The 21,136-nt window shown below is 40.1% G+C and overlaps 1 protein-coding gene across 1 annotated transcript in view; it reads left to right on the plus strand.

Moving 5' to 3' along the window:
* The window catches only part of cfap92 (cilia and flagella associated protein 92 (putative)), a 77,660-nt gene that overhangs the window by 12,920 nt on the left and 43,604 nt on the right, over positions 1–21,136 (plus strand). Inside the window, exon 5 of the mRNA XM_060835845.1 lies at positions 239–358. Coding sequence (XP_060691828.1) covers positions 239–358 — 120 coding nt within the window. The remainder of the gene's footprint in view (positions 1–238; positions 359–21,136) is intronic.

Raw genomic sequence — 21,136 nt, forward strand, 5'->3', positions numbered from 1 at the left:
TGTGCCTTCAAAGTAATCACAAAATCGAGGAGTAAGAATTCACTCGAAAATATATCAGTTAGATTTTGCATTTCTCTTTACTCTCCTTACACGGAAAACAAAATTCTGTTTCATATCTTAATAGAAAATTTGTCAGGGCAAGAATTGTGTCATAAGGTGTACTTTGGTAAATGAACAAGGCACTCGTTATCACAACACCACAATAATGATGATAACTGATTAATCTATCTTTTGGCAGATGAGGAAAAACATTTGGTTCAGGAGCAGTTAAAACTGTTAAAAGACAGTCCTCTCTTGACAACCTATAAAGAAACTCATGATATACACCCTGAAGATCTCTCTCAAAAGCATGGAGAAGGTAAGAATCCGATGAAAGTGTCATGCTTGATGCTGGATGGCGTACTTAAATGAAATGAAAGGGTTAGGAAAGCCCAGCATCTGTCAAAATATCCCTTTAGCCCATGGAAATAGCAAGGCTTTTTTTTGTATGGTGGTTTTCTTTTTGCAACTCAATGAACTGTTAGGTAACATTTCATTTTCCTTTTTTTAAAAATAAATAGATTTTCAATATGTAAGTTAGTTACTCAGCTTGAAGGTTTGTTTTCAAATGTTTTGTCACCATGCTAGGTAACATCATCAGTGAGTGTCTCCGGTGGAGCACTTAAAGAAATAAGTCAATTTTACATAGGATCTCTTGTGACCACAGAATAGCTCAAAGTAGTTTGCACCATATGGAATACTTTTGACATGTAATCACCACTTTATTGTAGGGAAATACAACAGCCAAAAGACACATACTAAGACCCACGACAGCAATGATTTTGATGACCGAAGAGTCTGTTTTATCGGTGGTGAATGAGTGCTAGTGTGCTAGAGCACCAGGAGATTAGATTAGATTAAATTCCTGGAAACAGGCCCTTTAGCCCAACAAGTCCACGTCAACCCTCCAAAGAGTATCCCACCCACACCCATTTCCCTCTGACTAATGCACCTAACACTATGGGCAATTTAGCATGGCCAGTTCACTTGATCTGCACATCTTTGGATTGTGGGAGAAAACCAGACCACCTGGAGGAAACCCATGTAGATTAGGGGAGAATGTGCAAACTCCACACAGACAGTTACCCAAGGCTAGAACTGAATCTGGGACCCTGTTGATGTGAGGCAGCAGTGCTAACCACTGAGATACCGTGTTGCCCTGTTCTTTCGATAAGTGCCATAGGATTTTACATATTCACCTAAGAAGGAAGAATTTGTTACGATTTATCTCTTACATTTGTGGTCAGCCAAATAGCCATACAGGAAATGAGTGGTAGACCATAACTGGATACTCTTGGGGATGGTTCCTAGTAAACAGGAGAAAGAGGATGCCAGCAATTTGAATGGATGCGAGAGATGGAGGTGTCAGCTACAATTGCAAGGTGGGCTGGCTGTTACTTGAAGATTGGGAAATGGATGACATCTGCTGGAGGCGGAAAGCAAGGACATCAGAGTCAAGAGGGGACCAGGCAGTTATCGTGGCAGTGGGAAGAGGGAGGCTGCAATTGTTCGAGGAGTGGCTTCAAGAATGTTGGGAGGAGCACTACAAAATATTTTGGCCCACAATGTAAAATGCTGTTAATTTGTCAAGCCAGTAGCTCTTACTTCCCATTCCCTGTCAAGCTTCTTAAGCCCGTATAAATAAACCAATAAATTGAACAGTGTGTCCCCTTTTAAATATATCAACTGCACCTTCCTCCTCTCCATGACAGAATACATGGACGCCATGAAATACACTGGTGTGAAAATGGGTAGGTTGATTTTTGTGTTGCACTTAAATTTTTAACTCTACCCACCGTGGAGAGATTACCATCAAGGCAAATAAGTCTGTTTGTTAAAAACTGAAAGTTTGAGCATTCAAGAGGAAGTGCCTCACATTTTGCTGTTTATACCCTCGATCTGGTATTTCAAACCTTTTCATGCTTAAGGATGTTTTAGTGATTGAGATTTCGAGTTGATATTGGAGACAAAAGAAAATCTCATAACCAATGTTATTAAGGGATTCTGGAAAGTAGATTTTGGCAGTTATAAACTACATTGGCAAAGTTAGGATTAATTGAAAATGAACAAACACAATTACTACCTAATTTAAAATACGTATTGCATTTTTGATCATTCATGGATTGTGGGCATTACTGGTTTGGTGAGCATTTAAAGTTCATTCTTAATTGTGCAGAGGGCAGTTAAGACTCAACAATATTGCTGTGGGTCTGGAGTTACAAGTACATCAGATTAGGTAAGATTCTTCAAGAACATTAGTGAACTGATGGTTGCTTATGACAATTGATAGTAAGTTCATAATTCCAGATTTTTATTGAATTCAAATTGCACAATCTGCTATGGTGGGATTCGGACACATGTTTCCAGAACATTAGCTGGGTTTCTGGATTATTAGTCCCCTGCTAATATCTCTTTGCCACATTCCTGCATTGCTTAAACATATACAATTTCACAATCATCATCTTTGAATCTTGAGATGAAGTTCAGAAGATGTGGTTTTCTCCTATCCAGAGGGAGCAGGAAAGGTGGTGAGAAAGGGAAATATTGGGCAAGTTGATAACAGCAACACTCCTGTACATGCCACACTAGCAATTAAGTGCTGGGTAAGAAGGTCCCTGGGCAGTTTTCTTGATTTGCCATCAGTTAAGTCCTTTAGTACTCAATGGCCACTTAAAAGTCTCAACTTGTCATCTTCCCAGTCACCTACCTCCCCCTGCAGACAGGAAACGGTGGTAGTTAAAGGACATCTTCAGTTAGTCATCATTAGGATAATCGGAAGCACAGATAGCAGGCAAAGGCATGGCATCTGAAGCCACTCTATTTCCAACGTCGCTGACCGTCCCCTCACTTCCCTAGCAATAACCCCCCCCAAGAAGAACAGTGGCATTTAGCTTGTCACCATTGGATTCCCTGAGGAGTAGGCCTCAACCAGTAGATTTTAGGACCTAGAAGAGAGGCTGGCAACCAGAATGTCCAGTGTTGAAGGCTCTGATAGGGTGAGATACATTCCTTTGCTTGCCCATCAGTGTGATTGTGACTTCTCTCACCAGTAGGAGTGGCACGTTAGTTACCACCTAACATGCTTTCTCCCACACTTAGGTGAAATTTTGCTATTTTGTTTCTAACAAATCTTCTTTCCAATGTCTGTTCCAGATGCAGTTGCTCACAAAGTTTCTTTTTAAAAATCTTCATCTCTGTTACACTAATACACATTCAGAATGGGTACTCTTCCAGAAAAGGAAAATATTGGAATCGGAATACTTTAGCTCCTTATTTGACATTATCTTTCATAGTTTAAAAAGGGACTGGAAAATAAGGGCACTAGCCTAAGATTGTCAAACCTTTTGGATTGTCCCCTGTTTTCCAGAAATTGGAGGTTAATCTTCAGTACTGTTCCAAGCAACTGTGAAAAAATTGGTACAGTGAAAAAGTTACTTTTCCTTAAAAAAAAGGCCTTAAACAATAGTGATGATTAGTTAAAAAATATCAGAAAAAGAAGGTATATTACTGGGCAGAGTACTTGGAATTGTAAGTTCATATGATGAAACCTCCAAGAATCTCCAACCAGACCTAATACTGACTTGTATTCTGAAAAGCAATTACACTTAATGAGCTTGACAAGCATTTACAGAAATTGTTTTAATGAGAGAGAATTTCTGCAGTTTATATTTTGATTGTCTGCCACACATTTGGCAAATTTGCAGAAGATTACTTTACAGTGTGGAAACAGACCCTTCAGCCCAACAAGTCCACACTGACCCGCCGAATCGCAACCAACCCATACCCCTACATTTACCCTTTCACTTAACACTATGGGGAATTTAGCATAGCCAATTCACCTGACCCGCACATCTTTGGAATGTGGGAGGAAACCGGAGCATCCAGAGGAAACCCATGCAGGCACGGGGAGAACGTGCAAACTCCACACAGTCAGTCGCCTGAGGCGGGAATTGAACCTGGGTCTCTGGCACTGTGAGGCAGCAGTGCTAACCACTGAGCCACCGTGCCGCCCACTAAGTGGTTAGTGGCACAGTGGTTAGCACAGTGGTTAACACTGCTGCCTCACAGCACCAGAGACCCGGGTTCAATTCCCGTCTCAGGCGACTGACTGTGTGGAGTTTGCACGTTCTCCCCGTGTCTGCGTGGGTTTCCTCTGGGTGCTCCGGTTTCCTCTCACAGTCCAAAGATGTGCGGGTCAGGTGAATTGGCCATGCTAAATTGCCCATAGTGTTAGGTAAGGGGTAAATGTAGGGGTATGGGTGGGTTGCGCTTCGGCGGGTCGGTGTGGACTTGTTGGGCCGAAGGGCCTGTTTCTACACTAAGTAATCTAATCTAAAAAGAAACTCTGGACAAGTATGTTTTTCGCAGAATGTCCAGCATGATTTGGGAAAACCTCTTCAAACATTCACAGGTTTTGTGTGTGCAAGTGTATAGAGCTCTACTTTTAGTAGCAGAATAATAAATTGTGTTATGTGATATTGTAGACCTGTTGCTAGAATGTGGTGGAAAGGATCCCTACATTGCTTGATTCACCACATTTCACGATGAGCAAAAGCAATAGGAAATCCATCCATTAGACACCTTATTCTCTCTCTCTCTCTCCATGTTGTATCTTTGTTGTCTGAGAGTTTCTTATGCCATGAAATTACATTGGGCAAGGCAAGGAGCTAGGTCCCAAAAACTCTTTCAACCATCACTGGGATTGAACCTGTTTTGTAGGCATTATTCTGCACCATACAGCAGTTATCAAATCCACGTGTTGTCATTTTTAAGGCTTTGATACTGTGTCCAGTGCGTCATTATGGTAGAGCCAATGTTGCATGGGCTGTCAGAAGGTGCTGAGGAAATCATGGTCTGTCATTACTTGTACAGCATTAGGTTAGGAGGACAATCTAGGCAGGGACCATTGGATGTGACAGACAATTGTGTAAGAACAAGACATTAGGAGATTGTATGGATGTGGATTGGAGGCCAGAGGACAGGTGAAATGAGAGGGTGGGCAGGACAGAGACTCAGGATGGCAGTAATCTGGTAGGAGCACTCCTGCTACCCTTCACAACATGGCATTCAGAGCTGGCTGCAATAGAGGCAGCTGACATCCCTGCAGATACCCTAAGAAGTGTGCAGAGCTACCAAATTCACATAAAGTTCTGAAAGGATTTAAAGCTAGATAATAATTGCAGCAGAAAACCTGACTTTTCGACCATGAGATTGGAATTCCTGATGCTTTCAGACATTATCATTAGGTAGTGAGGGAAAATATTGAGCAAATAAAGTAATTTCAAAAATTTAATACTGTAGTTTGAGGTGACACCTTTTTATCCATCTCAAAATATGCTGGTTAAAAACATTTATGGAAATAAAACCTATAGTAAAGTAATCTGAATAAAGATTGGCATATTTATAGTGTTGCCTTTCTTACATTGTAAATCCTGAAAAAGATTTCCTTCTCAACCCTTCCCTTGTTTCAGAAAACTTGGTTGTGGATTTGGAATACTTAATTTGAGATGTTATTTTGAACTTCTAAATTTTGAGCTTTTCTTTTTTGGTGAAAGTGGAAGCTCAACATGCAACAGAACTATTGCTAATATTATTTGCTCTGTATTTGCTTTTATTGTCACATTGCACACAGTATGCTCTAGCTGAGTCATTTACCTGTCAGTATTATTCCTGTGTTAGTCTGTGTGTAGAAACCATAGTGTTTTCTTTTCCTTATGTCTCTGCACTTAAAATAAGGTGTCTTACTGAACTATTACCTTCTCTAGTACCAGCATGCACCAGGAATCCCCATCAACTGCTTCAAAGCCCAAACATGCTGTTTGGGCATGTGCTGTTAAACTCAATGACCTGCTCTCCCAGTAACTTAAAAATGTAGGACTCCCTACATTGCTGTCAATTTCCAGTTCTCCACTTGCTGCTAAACCTCAAGATTCCAATTCTTCTTCATATCTTTGAATATTTCTAAAACCTAGGCTAAGTCCAAGTGCTTCCAAATGTCAGTAATTCCCCTAGTGCAGTAGATCTATGCCCCTCACAGAGAAGTGACAAACCCACATTACAGCTCCACCCAACCCCGCCCGATTAAGTGGTATCAGATATTCAAGGCTCAGCCTGACTGACTGCTTCTTAACCTCAGACTTTTTCTTCCAGATTCCCTCTTTGAGCATTCCCAGATGGCAGCTCTCTCTGCTGATGTTCTAAAAATACTGCCTTTGTTCTTCTGATGCCTTCTGGTTCTTTGTATAGCCTCTGTCCTCAGGCCTATAAATCCTTCAGCCTTTCTATGACAGCCTGTGTCTGGTAGCTGTTGTTAATCATGTTATTTTGAACACTTTTTTTTTAAAGCATACTGACTCTTTTTCCCTCTATTCTTTCTGTGATGCTACACAGGTCCTGTCACCTCATCAGACCAAGCCAATCTTGAGCATTTAGAACCTGCCGGTCATGTTCAACAACAACAAAGGTAAACTAGCCATTCACTTTCTTTAAAGACTATTGTTAAATATGTAATAGACAATGAAGACACCAAAGACCAATTTCTTTATCCCCATGAAAAAAAATCAAATATTGAAATGAACTTTGTTTGTCTAACAGACAGTTGCACTGTGTTTTACTACCACAGTACTTTGGGCTTGGCTTTAGATGTTTTACACTCACAGGGTGGGATTTGATAGGCCCTATAGGGATCTTGCCCACAGATCATGGAGCCAGTGGGGAACCTCTATTAGTTTCATGAAGGAGGCCCAAAGGTATAAAGTGCCCACTATGAGGCCTTTCCTGAGATTCAGGATCCTGATGGCACACATTCTGCACAGTGAGAGTAACTGGCCACTCCAAGCTTCTTATTGTTGTCAGTACCTTTGGGACTGGTGTCAATTGCCAACAGTGCATCCACCAAATGAGTGAGTGTGGGATTAGAACCATACGAGAGGTTGGGGTAAAGAAGTCGGAGGTGGTTTCCAGTGACCTTCTTCCCCCTTGATTAGTGATCAGGTACCATGAATGTTGTAAAGTGCCTGATAACAAGGGGCACTACCTGGGAAGCTGGTGGCAACTTGTGGCCTGCAAGAGGCTTGAGAAAGCTGTATGACGTCAGCTAATCAATGAGTTAGTACCAAATTGCAGTATGCTCTGGGATAATTGGTTCATTAATTAACAGACTGCCACCAGTAGCCAGGAATCCTATGTCAGCACCCTCTGTCCTCCAACTTAATCAGACAAAGTTTTACTGCTGCCAGGAGACTGATGCAGCACCTCTCCCACAATTAGCTGGCACTGACAGCATTGTTCTCACCAAAGATAACTGGATTAAATTATATCGTTACAGTTGAACTGTCAAAATGATGAGCTGACAAACTGTAATTTATGCTCAGTGAATATTAATTGTAAATTGATGTCAGTACTCACCTAAGTAACAGGAGGGAGTTTTCAAACAGAGACCATTACCAAAAGACACAAGAACAAACATCAACTATGTTCAAAATGTGACATATGTAGTGATTGTAACAAGGTTGGCCAGCTAGAGCTCATAAAATAGGTGATCTCTGATTGGGGCTGTTATGTTGGTTCAATCAGGGAGCCCTGGCTGATGGATAAGTACAGATGCATCAGAGTTTCTGTTCACTCTGAGAGGTGACTCAGAGGAAGCTGGATCAGTGTCAAGGACCCTCCACGTATAAATAAAAGATGACTTGATGATGAGATACTGTCCTCTGTGAGCTATATCAACATAAAATCTGATGTGTGTTTCTGTACTATAACTGGTACCTGGATATAGATTCTTTATTATTTTCTTAAATTAATTATGTCAAAGTTAGTTTTGTGTGATGCTTGGAGATGTATGCAGAAAACAATTTTCAGCCTCAATGATTCAAATGATGATTTGAAAAGGCCATTTCACTGAATATGCCTCAGCACCAAAAATCATCATATCCCTTAGATGCCTGGGAAGCATCCAAAGTTCACTTAATGTTTGAATTACAAATATGTACTGGTGGTGTGGAGCCTCCGCTGCTGGCTGAATGTATTGGAAATTCGTAGGTGGGTTGTCAAGTGCTTATTGCCATTCTGCTAGGGCACTGCCAAAGTTATGACTGGAGCTTACTGTAATGGCCAAGCAGTTTCAGAATCAATATGTTAAAGAATTTGCTAAAGACAACCCAGAATATTTTTTAAAAATGTATGAGTTGATAGAACTCATTTCTTAATGCTTTGTGTTATAGCCCAGAACTCAACTTCCAGTAATACCAACGAGATTTTCTTTGAAGGCTTTCATACAGCAATGTAAGAATATGAGAGCCTGCGTTGACCCTGCAGCCTTGTTTGCCATTCTAGATCATGGTTGAACATCTACCTGTAGCGTTTATTTCTACCTGTAATATGGAGACCCACCACATTGAATTTTGCCTCTAACTTTCCTCCTTGCTCTGTGGAGGGCATGATGATGGTCATGCCTATCAATCCCTCTCCAGGAGCCTATTATGCCTCCGATACTATTTCATATTCCACCTTTAGAGCTTGATTATTCTTCCCTAACCATCCTTGTCTCTTCAATGTGTGGCTCTGCTCCGCACCCACCACCTTTTGGCAATAAGCCTCCCTTTGCATCTAGAGTCTACCTTGCTCCCTCCTTAGTGATCAATGCATGAAAATCCAGGATCGCGTTTGTCCCAGACCTCTGACTGACTTCAGCAAACTGACTCTAAACATATTGACCAGACCCTCAGTCTATTATTGCAGCTTCCTGACTGATGCTTCCCCTAACTGCTTGTGATGGCCCTAAAGAACTGATTGTTGGCAGTTCCCTGGATTGTAGTTGGACGTAGCCCCTGGCCCATATCGAGAAATTAGCTTGGCCAAGCCCTTGGTCTATGTGCATACTGTGCTTGTGATTTATGGTCTGAGATCTACTTTCTGACATGGTCATTAATTTGCATAAATGCACAGTATGTTTGCTACTCAGGCAGTCGGAACATGCCATAGGTTTTAGATTGATATTACATTATATTGTACACTGTGTTCTATTTTTCCTGTCCATTACTTGAGCAGTCCCTTTCATTTACGTATTCTGGGACCTGCCCTATGTTTTGGTGAGGCATCGTGCATGACCAGAAGTTGCATGTACCAATATGGCATTTGTTGAACATCCCATGGAGCATGCCATAAAATTCAAAGCTCTAATGCCAATTGTAAATTCTGCCAAAAAGCTAAATAATATTGTTTGTGCCTGTACGAATACTTAAAGTAATTGTTCAGAATATGTGCAGGAATTGTACCAGGACTTTTATGTAACCATCTGAAATAACTTATGATCAGCTTCTTGCTTAACTTGTGATGTCAGGAGCTGTGATGTGTTTCATGGTGGTCTTCACGTTAATTTAGTGGTCCATTCCTTCTGAACTAATTTTTGCCTCTGTGGCAGTTTGATGTTCTGTCATCCAGCTCTCAGGAAGCAGATGACAGTGCATTTTGTTTTGTGCTCAGCATAAGTAGGAAGGCAAGTATGCCTGTGTTAAGCAATGACATGGTTAGGGTCCAGTTGTATGATTTCTCCTATTATTCAGCAGAGGACAGACATTTAATATGTAATATCTACTGTTTAGGATTTATCGCAACATTGCCGCAGATTATGTAAGACTGGTTGTTATAGAAGCTGTCTGAACTAGTAACAGGCTATACTTTTTCAAAAGAAGAGTAATTGATCTCTTAAAAATGTCTCAATTAATCCCAGCCCTGATATTCTGGCTTCAAAGGAAGTCTTTTTTGATATTTAGCTTAACTGCCTGACACAAATTTGTTTCTAATGTCCAATATAATGTGCAATAGTTAATTGAAGCATCATGGCAGTGTGCAATAAATACTCAACAAAGTAATTCATCTCCAATAAATAAACGTATATTGAATTTTAGTAACTTCATACAGTTTGTCATATGATTGCTTATTTAGTGAGGAACAACCATGTGCACACCTCAGACAAAATAAAGTAATGAAGAAAAAAAAGACTTTAACACCATCTGCAAAGGGAATTTCTCTCAAAACAGAAACAGGAGGTAAGTGAAGGTAATATCATGTCATTTAAGTTAATTTGAAAGAAGACTCTGGGTAATTTTCATCTCAAACAGAGAGTGGATGGAAGGTGAACAGGGTGATAGTGACCACTGCTGAGAGGAGTCAGCAAAGGAGAAATCTGCATTTCTGCATCCCTTCATAGTTTCGGGTAACCTGCTGATATAGAACAAGTTCCCCATATGCATCTTCGAAAAGTGTGAAGCTGGAAAAAGCACAGTGGGTCAGAAATCATCGAATCTAACACTCCCAACACCTGCAGTCCTCATATGCATCTTGGCAAATAAGAGATGGAAAATGTTTGTTGTCATAGGTCTTAACAAGTAAATGAGGGGTTGTTTGTGACTAAACCAGAAAAAAAGTGCCGTGGATCTGAAGGGAACATTCTGTGTTCAGCATGCTTTCCAAGATGACTGCAAGATTTTCAGATACAGCCTGGGAGATTCTGTGAAGTTGCGTAAGCACAAGAAAGGTGAATCTTTTTCAAGCAGATGGTTGGTGGACCGTATGGAAAATTAGTGTGTGTATGACATAAAAAGCAATTAGCAGTTTGTCCAGGATCTGACTGCAGGGATGGAAAATATTTAATAACTTTACCAGGTTATTAAAACTTCCAAGGTAGAACTTCCTTACCTCCTGCACAACCCTGGAGAAGTCTCCTTTTGCCTTGACCCTTTCAAACCTCAATTCAGTTGCTTTCTGCTCTGATGTAGTGCTTCAAATGCCACTACTACCACCACAATGTCTTCTCCTTTTCCACTCTACACAGTGCTTCTTCGTGTTATCGTTTACACTATAGTAATTAGGTTCATGTATGTCTAAAACACTTGGCTAGGGCACTTTCATTCTCCTTGCCCAAGAATCTGACACCCTAAAGGGAGGTCAACAAATGGTATAGGAGGAGACCCTGCCAAATATCAAGCATTCACTAAAAGACCACCATCAGCATAATTGCAAGACACAGTTTTCACCATCGAATATAGGGAAACTGAAAGGACCTTTCCTTCATATTCTCTTCTGTTTAACACTTTCAGATCCATACAAAATGCAACAATCTGGTAATACATTGACCTGCTATTGCTTTTCCTTATAATTATATCCCATCCTTTAGACCTCTCCCTACTTTCAATGTCTAATAAATAACCAATTCACTGTTCCTAATGGCCTGGGAATAAAAACCAAGAGATCACTGAACATTAAAATCTTATTAGCTCCTTTATAAGCCATAACAACCCCCTTGGTCCCCTGTTGCAACCGGTGGAGACAACATCTTAAAAGTACTGCATGGAGCACTATAATCACAGAATCCCTACAGTGTAGAAGCAGGCCATTAAGTCCATACTGATTCTCCAAAGAGCATGCCCCCCACCCCCAGCTCCCAACGCCCAGACCCACCATGCTACGGTTTCCCTGTAATCCTGCATTCACCATTGCTAATCCACCTAGCCTGCACATTATGGGCAATTAACCATAGCCAATCCATCTAACTTGCACATCTTAGAATAGCTTAAGGAATATTCAAACAAGCACTAGGGTCTTGCACCAGGATGAAGAATACCTAATGGGCATTTCTATAAGTCAGTAGAAGTTGGGTTTTCAAATGTACAATTGACTCGCACTCATTCAAAGTGATGCAAACACCATGCAAATATTATGCAACCTGCAGTTTATGATTGTAGCGTGGAGCCCAACAGTAATTGTACCACTGAGTGTTACTGCATGCCTTGGTTGGGTTCCAGGGGGGTTTGTGTAAGGCAACATACAGCACCTATTATGATAACGGTAAACACAGTAAATATGAATATTCAAGTTCCAACGTCTGATTTATTTTAATTGTTTATGGGGTGTGGGTTTTCAAGCTAGGTGAGTATTTACTGCCCTTCCCTAATTACCCTGGAGAAGGTGGGGGCAAGGTGCCTCCTTGAACCACTGCAGTCCCTGAATGTAAGGATACTGGCAATGTTGTTACAAAGGGATTTCCAGGATATAGACCCAGTAACAATGTGTGAATGGCAGTATAGTTCTACATCAGAATGGCATGTGACTTGAACAGAATCTTGCAAGTGGTGATGTTCCTATGCATCTGCTTCTTCATGTCCTTCTAGGTTGTACAGGGCTTGGTTTTGGAATTTTAATATGAGACCTTTGTGGACTAAAGTGATTTTTAAAGAGGACAAATACAACATTCTTGTAAATTTGCTTTGTACTCTTTCCTGAGCAATTGTGTTCTTGTAATTGTACACATAATTCCAGCTGTGGCCTAACCATTGTTATATCAGTTTCAATGTTACATTCCTGATTTTATATTTTGTGTTTCATCCAATAAAGGAAGCATTCCATAAACTTTGTTTACCTACCTGTCCTGCTATCTTCAGGGGCTTTTGGGCGTGCACTCCAAGGTCCCTCACTACCTCTACCCATCTCAACATCCTCCTGTTTAATTATGTATTCCATAGCCTTGTTTGACCTCCCAAATGCATTTCCAAACACTTTTCTGGATTAAATTCCATTTGCCATTTTTCCATCTACTCAACCAAGCCATTGATGTCATTCTGGAGTTGACAGCTATTCTCTTCGCTAGCAACTACATCACCAATTTTTGTGTAATGTGTATGTTTCCCAGTTAAGTCAAAATTATTAATATACACAACAAACAGCACTTGACAAAAAGACCCAACACTGACCCCTACTGAATGCCATCAGAAATTCCTTTTCATGCACAAATAAATTCATTACCAAATACCCTTCTTGTCCTGTCACTAGCCCAACTTCCAACATTCCTATATTCCATGGACTTTTATTTTTCTGACCCATTTGCCATGTGGGATCTTTCCAAATGCCTTACTAAAACCTTTTGCAACATCCCCTGCACCTCTCTCATCATTCCTCTTTGCTAATTCCTCAAAAAATTCAATTAGATTAGTAAGGACTTAGCTTCCCTTAACAAAACCGTACTGACTATCCCTCATGAATTCTGGCCTAAGTCTCTATCAGTATTGATTCCAGTGATTTATTCATTACTGAAGACAGACTGACCAGCCTATAATTCTGTGGCTGCACCCTTTTTAGAGAATAGTCGAACGTTTGCAGATTCTGCATTCTTCCCACAGATACTGCCAGACCTGCTGATTTTTTCCAGCAATTTCTGGTTTTGATATAGGAGCAGAAACTAGGCCAATTGTAATACCAAGTCTGCTCTGCCATTCAATCATAGCTGATCAGTTTCTCCACCTCATTCTCCTCATAACCTTTGATCCCATCGGCAATCAAGAACCTATATTTGTCTTGAATGTACTCAATGACTTGGCATCCACAGCCTTCTGTGGCAATAACTTCTATAGATTCATGACACTCTGGCTGAAGAAGTTTCTCCTCGTCTTTGTTCTAAAGGATCTTGCCTTTACTCGAACGCTGTGCCCACAGATCCTAGTCTCTCCTGTTAATGGAAACGCCTTCCCAATGTCCACTGTGTCCAGGCCATTTGGTATTCTATAAGTTTCAATTAGATCCTCCTTCATGCTTCTAAATTCCATCGAGGATAGACCCAGAGTCCTCAAACATTCCTCACGTGTTAAAAATTTCATTTCTGGGATTTTTATCAAATCTCCTTAGGATCTGTCCCAGGACCACAACCTCCTTCCAGAGATATGGGACCCAAAATTGTTCACAATACTCTAAATGTGGTCTGACCAGGACCTTATAAAACCTCAGAAGTACATCCCTGCTTTTATCTTCTAGTCTTCTCAAAATAAATGCCAGCATTATAAATTTCTTCCTAACTACTGACTCAACCTGCAAGTTTACCTTAAGAGAATCCTGGACTAAGGCTCCTAATTCCCTTTGCACTTCAGAAATGTGAATTTTCTCCCCATTTAGAAAATAGTCAATGCCTTTATTCTTCCTGCCAAAGTGCATAACCTCATACTTTGCCACATCGTATTCCATCTGCCATTTTTTTTTTGCTCACTCTCCTTACCTATCTAAATCTTTCTGCAGCCTCTCTGCCTCCTCAATACTACCTGTCACTCCACCGGTCTTTGTATCAGCTGCAAACTTAGCCAGAATATCTTCAATTCCTTCATCTAGATCAGTAATTCATGAAATGAAAAGTTGTGGTCCCAACATTGACTCTGCAGAACACCACTAGTCACCAGCAGCCATCCTGAGAAGGACTCTTTTATCCACACTGTCTGCTTTCTGCAGGCTGCCAATCCTCTATCCATACCACTGCCTTGCCTTTAACAATGTGGGCCCTCATCTTACTCAGCAGTCTCCTTTGCAGCACACTCAGTGAAGCTGGATTTGAATGATTAGTGTCTTAATAGTGGGCGAAAGGAGACCGTCAGCATTCTCTGGAAAAGTGAGTGAGGAAGTCACTGAGTGACACTCAGCACCATATTTCTTTTGTAAGCAGAGAGAAACAGAATGAGTTTGAAACATATCAAAAACATATTAAAATAATCAAAAATCACAACAAGCACATTCATTGATTGTGGATCAGGAGGACAGAGGGCTCCCCTGAGACAAGCAGTCAGCAGCACACAATTGTACAGTCTTAAAATCAAAACCGGTTCCTAGTATAGACTAAGTAGTGTTTAAGATAAGGTCCCTAGTATATGTTTAATATTCTTTAAACTAGAAGAAATAAGTGTTCTTTCTTTCTGTCAGCCAACGGCTAACTTGGAACATTGGAGGTGACTTTATCTTTGCATCTAGTTTCTCAATTTTTCCAAAGTCAAATTACATCTCATGTACCTGTAATTGGTGTTGTTTGAGTTTTTAAACACTGGTCTTGGATTTAAACATGTCACTGAAAATTAACATGAAATCTTATCATATTAAGATCATTCCCAAAGGGTTCTTTACAGTATACTTACTAATTGTTTCTATTGCAATATTTTTTTCTAAAGTAGCCTGTACACTGGTTGGTCACGCATAATGTTACTCAGAAAATAATAGTCTCAAATGCATCCCATAAATTTGTTACAGTATTGTAGCTTACAAGACAAATTCAATTTCAGAAAGGACTTAGTGGGTACAGCAGAGTACCATGGCACTGTTAGAAAATGGCAAGTAAATGTAACAATTATCTATATTCCCCTGTAGCTGTTGGCCATGAATTCATCCATTTTAAAGTCAAGAAAGAAGTGAGTGACAGTTGTAATTCATGAAAAATCTCTATAGGCAACATGAAAAATATCTTAAAAATCTTTAATAATAGTTTCTATATTATGGCAACATAGTAACTGCTGAGTTCAAAGAGATATTAATCATCAAAAATGCATAGTAAAATGCAAGTTTCTACAAAACAAATATATAAGATAAGATGAAAAAGGAATGTGTAGAGAGGAAGAGAGCTTTCTTTTATTACTTTATTGTAGCTGGGATCTGAAAAGCTGAAACTCTGAGAAGAACATGTTGCATTACTTGGATAAAGAAATCCTTGTGGCATTTGGAAATTGGCCAACAGCAACAAATGAACTGTGCTTTTAACAATGCACACATCCTCACTTTTATGTCAAACATGCCACAGACAATTGAAACATCTTGCTAAAAGAGAAAACCAGTTGTTGTAGAAACTTAACTAATCCCCTCAAGGAAAGATTCCATTAGAAAACAACATGATCTCAACAAATGCAAAAATATGAACTGGAAGCCAATAAGAGATGACGTTGATCATAGCCTTGCCAATTCTCAACACAAAATCGTTCCATATTACAATTTGTGTGCCTTGACTTTAGTTGAAACACTGGTTTCATTTTTTTTGACTGACAGATTTGCACTGTGACGTATGATAGTTTATCAAACTAAAATCTAACAGATGTTAAAATAATCACCTTAGTGAGTTTAGGGGACAGAGATTTGCTTTGTTTCCCAAAGCGCTCACTATTTTCAGTTTGTTATCTTTACCAATCTCCACATTTCACAGGTAAGCAAATTGGATATAATTAAGAAAAGGACCAACTACAAGTATAAAGCCAATTTTAGTTCTAGGATTGACAAAACAACTTATACGGGGTCTCTACACTGCTAAAATGTCCCAAGGGGAATTACTGGGGTGTTATAAAACACATTATTACACCATGCTACAAAAAGAGATATTAAGTAAAGCTTAATTTGCTCCTGTTTAGTCAAAGAGGTAGGTTTTAAGATGTAGGTTTTAAGATTTTTTTTCCCAAGATCGAGTGCTAGTGAGTTATAGGGAGGGAATTTCAGAGCTTAAGTTCTATGCAACTAAAGGATACAAAGGTTTAGTGTCAGAGGCTCTTAAAAGACCAGAATTAGAGAGTGCAGAGTCCTTGGGGTTATGGAGTTGCAGGAAATTTAATAATCAGAGAAGGATTAGACTATGAGCAGATTTTAAACAAGGATGTGAATTTTAAAGTTAAGCTGTCCCTTTCAGGGAATCACAGTAAGTCAGCAAGCAACAGGATGAACATGACTTGGTGGAAGTTAAGATATGAGCAGCAGTGTTTTGGACAACCTCAAGTTTATGGAGGGTAGAGTGTGGAAGAGCAGCCAGGATTGCCTTGAAATGGTCCATACTGGAAGTAACAAAGACATCAGTGAAGGTTACGGCAGGAGTGAAATCAGGTGAGGAGGTGGAAATAGACAGTCTTTAGTGATATAGTGAATCATCTCAGTGATCAGAAACTCATTTCAGGGACCAAGTTTATGAACAGATTGGTTCCACATGAATAAAGTACAGAATAGTGATGAATACATACCTCGAATATTGTTCAAAACAGATACATTTGTTGAAGCTTTTCATCTGGCATTCATCAGAATATTCATAAGTTTTCTTTAAATTTAAAGAGGGCAGGTTGATGCTGGTTGGCCATAACAGTATCCTGAGAAATGGCCCTATTTTCATAAACTGAAATGGGTGCAGTTGTGTATTTGTTCATTCTGTCTATAATAAATAGGGTGCTGTGTTAATACATAGCTTCCAGTATGTGAAAGTGTGCCACACCGTGTTAACATGCCTGATTTAAAATTAAACAAAGCTCGGCAGTTAATTGTCAGTCATCATCTAGTTGGTGCATTCCATATGGCAATCCCTCTGTCAATTAGAGCCCATTTCCAATGAGTCAGCTGTCTTTTCACATTCAGGATAAAATGTTGTTCTCCTTTCCATTGTTATTATTACAAGCATCTTGATGAGTGCAAGTTGGAAATCTTCAAGAAAAATGTCCTTTTTCATCAAAACTGGAAAGTATTGAATTTACTCCCATCATGTGAAGTCTGCTTCAAATCAAAAAGACTTATGGCACAGAAATAGGATTGGTCCTCATAGTCTTGCTGTTTTCCTCTTTTAAGAAATATATCTAATTCACTTTTGAAAATTGAATCTGATACCTTGTTGATTTGTGGAGTCGGTCTTCTGTTTTTACTTATATTACTATTTGACTGTGTAGAAAGTCAGCGGTATGCATTTGGTTTGAAATTCATATTCATGTGAAACCCGAACCCAAGCTCTAAAATTTGGAAAGTTGCACGTCTTTCTTGATGCTCAAAGTTGGAGAGCCAAACCCATTCAGAGTTCTTCCTTTAGTTCTTGCAAGTATCAACTATACTTAGCTTGACAGGTTAAAGATTTAGGCAATTTAAATGAAAGAAACTGTAAAGATTAAAGGAAACAGTAGCTGCATTTTAAGTGAATAGAACAAAGGATTATTTTGGAATTGACCATGACCATTAGAACAATCGGAATGCTGAGTTTATATGCTACTGCCTGTAGCACACTTCCAGAAATCTATTTTTAAAATACACTTTCAAATTTCTTATCTTTAAATAATCATTACCATCCTAGTTCTGTCTTTGTATACTACCACAAAGTGGTTGTGTTTCATTCTGTATCTCTCAATTTTCTCTATCACTTTTCTTATCACCTGATAATGTGGAAAATTTGACCAGAAATGGTCTGTTCACGAAAGGCAGGATAAATCCAACTTGGATTAGCAACCCATTAGCCTACTCTTAATTATCAGTAAAATGATGGATGAACTCATCAGTCGTGCTATCAAGCAGCATGTGATAAACTGTAAAATGTTCACAGAGGATCGGTTTGGGTTCCATCAGGGTCTTAAACTCCAGGCTAAAATAACTGAACTTTAAAAGGGAGATGAAAGCAATTGTCCTTGACATCAAAGCAGCATTGGACAGTGTGTGGCATCAAGGAAATTTAGCAAAATGGAATCAAAGGAAATCTGGTTTGGGGGGGCGGGGGGTGATGCAGTGGGTGGGGTAACCTGTCTAATGGCTGGAAGTGAAAAGAAAGATGTTTGTGGTTGTTGGAAGGCAGTCAATTCAGAAGCAGGACATTGCTGCAGGAGTTCCTCAGTATGGTATCCTTGGCCCAAAGATCCTCAAATGGAAAAGTATGTCTTGGATTTTTCTGAGGAGCATTGCAGATGGAGGCTGTCCCTGGCCAGTGCAATCACACTGTAACAGCGCTCTCAATATCATCACCATCCTTAACATTTTCCCCTTTCAGGTTCACAAGCATTAGGGACATTGCCCAGATTCTTCAATCTAGGAATTGCAGTTGCATCATACAGGACATCTCTCATGGATGTGAATCTCTGCAATTTGAAGCTGCGGTCAACCTATATTGTGTTGACACCATCTTAAACTGCACTCATGCAGCTAACAGGACTACAGAGGATCAGGCAACAGCATATGTGAAAAGGAAAGTTTTCCATGTCACCAACGTTCAAATGGTGTGGGATCATCATTGAAGGATTTTGCAATTCAGCACCAGTTTCACAGTCATTCTGGGATACTCATTCACCCAGGAACATCAGAGGATAGCAAACAAGAGAGATCCCCACCAAACCTGATTGATAACACTTCTCCTCTACCATGCAAATGAATCACAGATACAGTGCAACACTTTTTTTCTCCCCTACTCTATAAAGTAAAGGGAACATAGAACATTACAGCGCAGTTGCGCCACCCTGTCATACTAATCTGAAGCCCATCCCACCTACACTCTTCCATGTATGTCCATTTGCTTGTCCAATGACCACTAAAATGCACTTAAACTTGGTGAATCTACTACCGTTGCAGGCAAAGCATTCCATACCCTTCCTACTCTCTGAGTAAAGAAACTACCTCTGACATCTGTCTTATACCTATCTCTCCTCACTTTGAAGTTGTGTCCCCTCGTGTTTGTCGTCCCCATACTTGGAAAAAGGCTTTCCCTGTCCACCCTATCTAACCCTCTGATTATCTTGTATGTCTCTATTATGTCATCTCTCAACCTTCTTCTCTCTAATGAGAACAGCCTCAAGGTCCTCAGCCTTTCCTCGTAAGACATTCCTTCCATACCAGGCAACATCCTAGTAAATCTCCTCTGCACCCTTTCCAAAGCTTCCACATCCTTCTTATAATGCGGTGACCAGAACTGTACACAATACTCCAAGTGTGGCCGTACCAGAGCTTTGTACAGCTTCAGCATAACCTCCTGGTTCCAGAACTCAATCCCACTATTAATAAGGCCAAAACACTGTATGCCTTCTTAACAACCCTGTCAATCTGGGTGGCAACTTTCAGGGATCTGTGTACATGGACACTGAGATCTCTCTGCTCATCTGCACTCCCAAGAATCTTACCATTAGCCCAGTACTTTGCATTCCGATTACTCTGTCCAAAGTGTATCACCTCACACTTGTCCACATTAAACTCCATTTGCCACCTCTCTGCCCAGCTCTGCATCCTATCTGTGTCTCTCTGTAACCTACTACATCCTTTGTCACTATCCACAACTCCACTGACCTTAAGTGTCATCTGCAAATTTACTAACCCACCCTTCTAAGCCCTCATCCAGGTCATTTATAAAAATGACGAACAGCAGTAGACCCAACACCAACCCTTGTGGTACGTCGCTAGTAACTGGACACCAAGATGAACATGTTCCATCAACTACAATCCTCTGTTTTCTTTCAGCAAGCCAAATACTGATCCAAACTGCTATGTCTCCCACAATTCCATTCCTCCGTAATGCACAATTGTGCACAATTCCATTCCATTCCATAATAGCCTACTGTGGGGAACCTTATCGAACGCCTTGCTGATATCCATGTATACCACATCAACCAGTTTACTCTCATCTACCTGTTTGGTCACTTTGTCAAAAAACTCAATAAGATTCATTAGGCACGACCTATCCTTCACAAAACCGTGCTGACTGTCCCTGATTAGATTATTCTTTTCTAGATGGTTATAAATCCTATCTCTTATAACCTTTTCCAACACTTTACCAACAACTGAAGTGAGACTCACTGGTCTGTAATTACCAGGGTTGTCTCTACTACCCTTTTTGATCAAGGAAACCACATTTGCTATCCTCCAGTCCTTGGGCACTATTCCTGTAGACTATGGTGATTTGAAGATCAATGCCAAAGGCTCAGTAATCTCTTCTCTTGCTTCCCAGAGGATCCAAGGATAGATCCCATCTGGCCCAGGGGACTTGTCTATTTTCACACTCTGCAGTATTTCTGGTACCTCGTCCTTGTGAACATCAATCTCTTCTAGTCTAGATGCAAGTATCTCTATCTTCCTCAGCAACATTTTAATTTTCTATAGTGAACACTGTTGGAAAATATTTATTTAGTGCTTCCCCTATCTCCTCTGACTCCACACACAACTTCCCACTATTATCCTTGATTGGCCCTAATTTAATACTCGTCATTCTTTTATTCCTGACATACCTATGGAAAGCCTTAGGGTTAACCCTGATCCTATCCGCCAACAACTTCTCATGTCTCCAACTGGCTCTTCTGAGCTCTCTTTTTAGGTCTTTCCTGACTTCCTTGTAACTCTCAAGTGAGTTTTCACATTTTGTCCTAACATAAGCCTTCTTCTTTTTCTTGACCAGGGATTCCACTTCCTTCGTAAACCACGGCTCACGCGTTCTACATCTTCCTCCCTGCCTGACAGATACATACATATCTAGGACACACAGGAGCTTTCTCTTGAATAAGCTCCACATTTTTAATGTACTCATCCCCTGCAGTTTCCTTTCCCT

This window comes from Hemiscyllium ocellatum, chromosome 14 (assembly GCF_020745735.1).
Source record: "Hemiscyllium ocellatum isolate sHemOce1 chromosome 14, sHemOce1.pat.X.cur, whole genome shotgun sequence".
Taxonomy (NCBI): Eukaryota; Metazoa; Chordata; class Chondrichthyes; order Orectolobiformes; family Hemiscylliidae; genus Hemiscyllium; species Hemiscyllium ocellatum.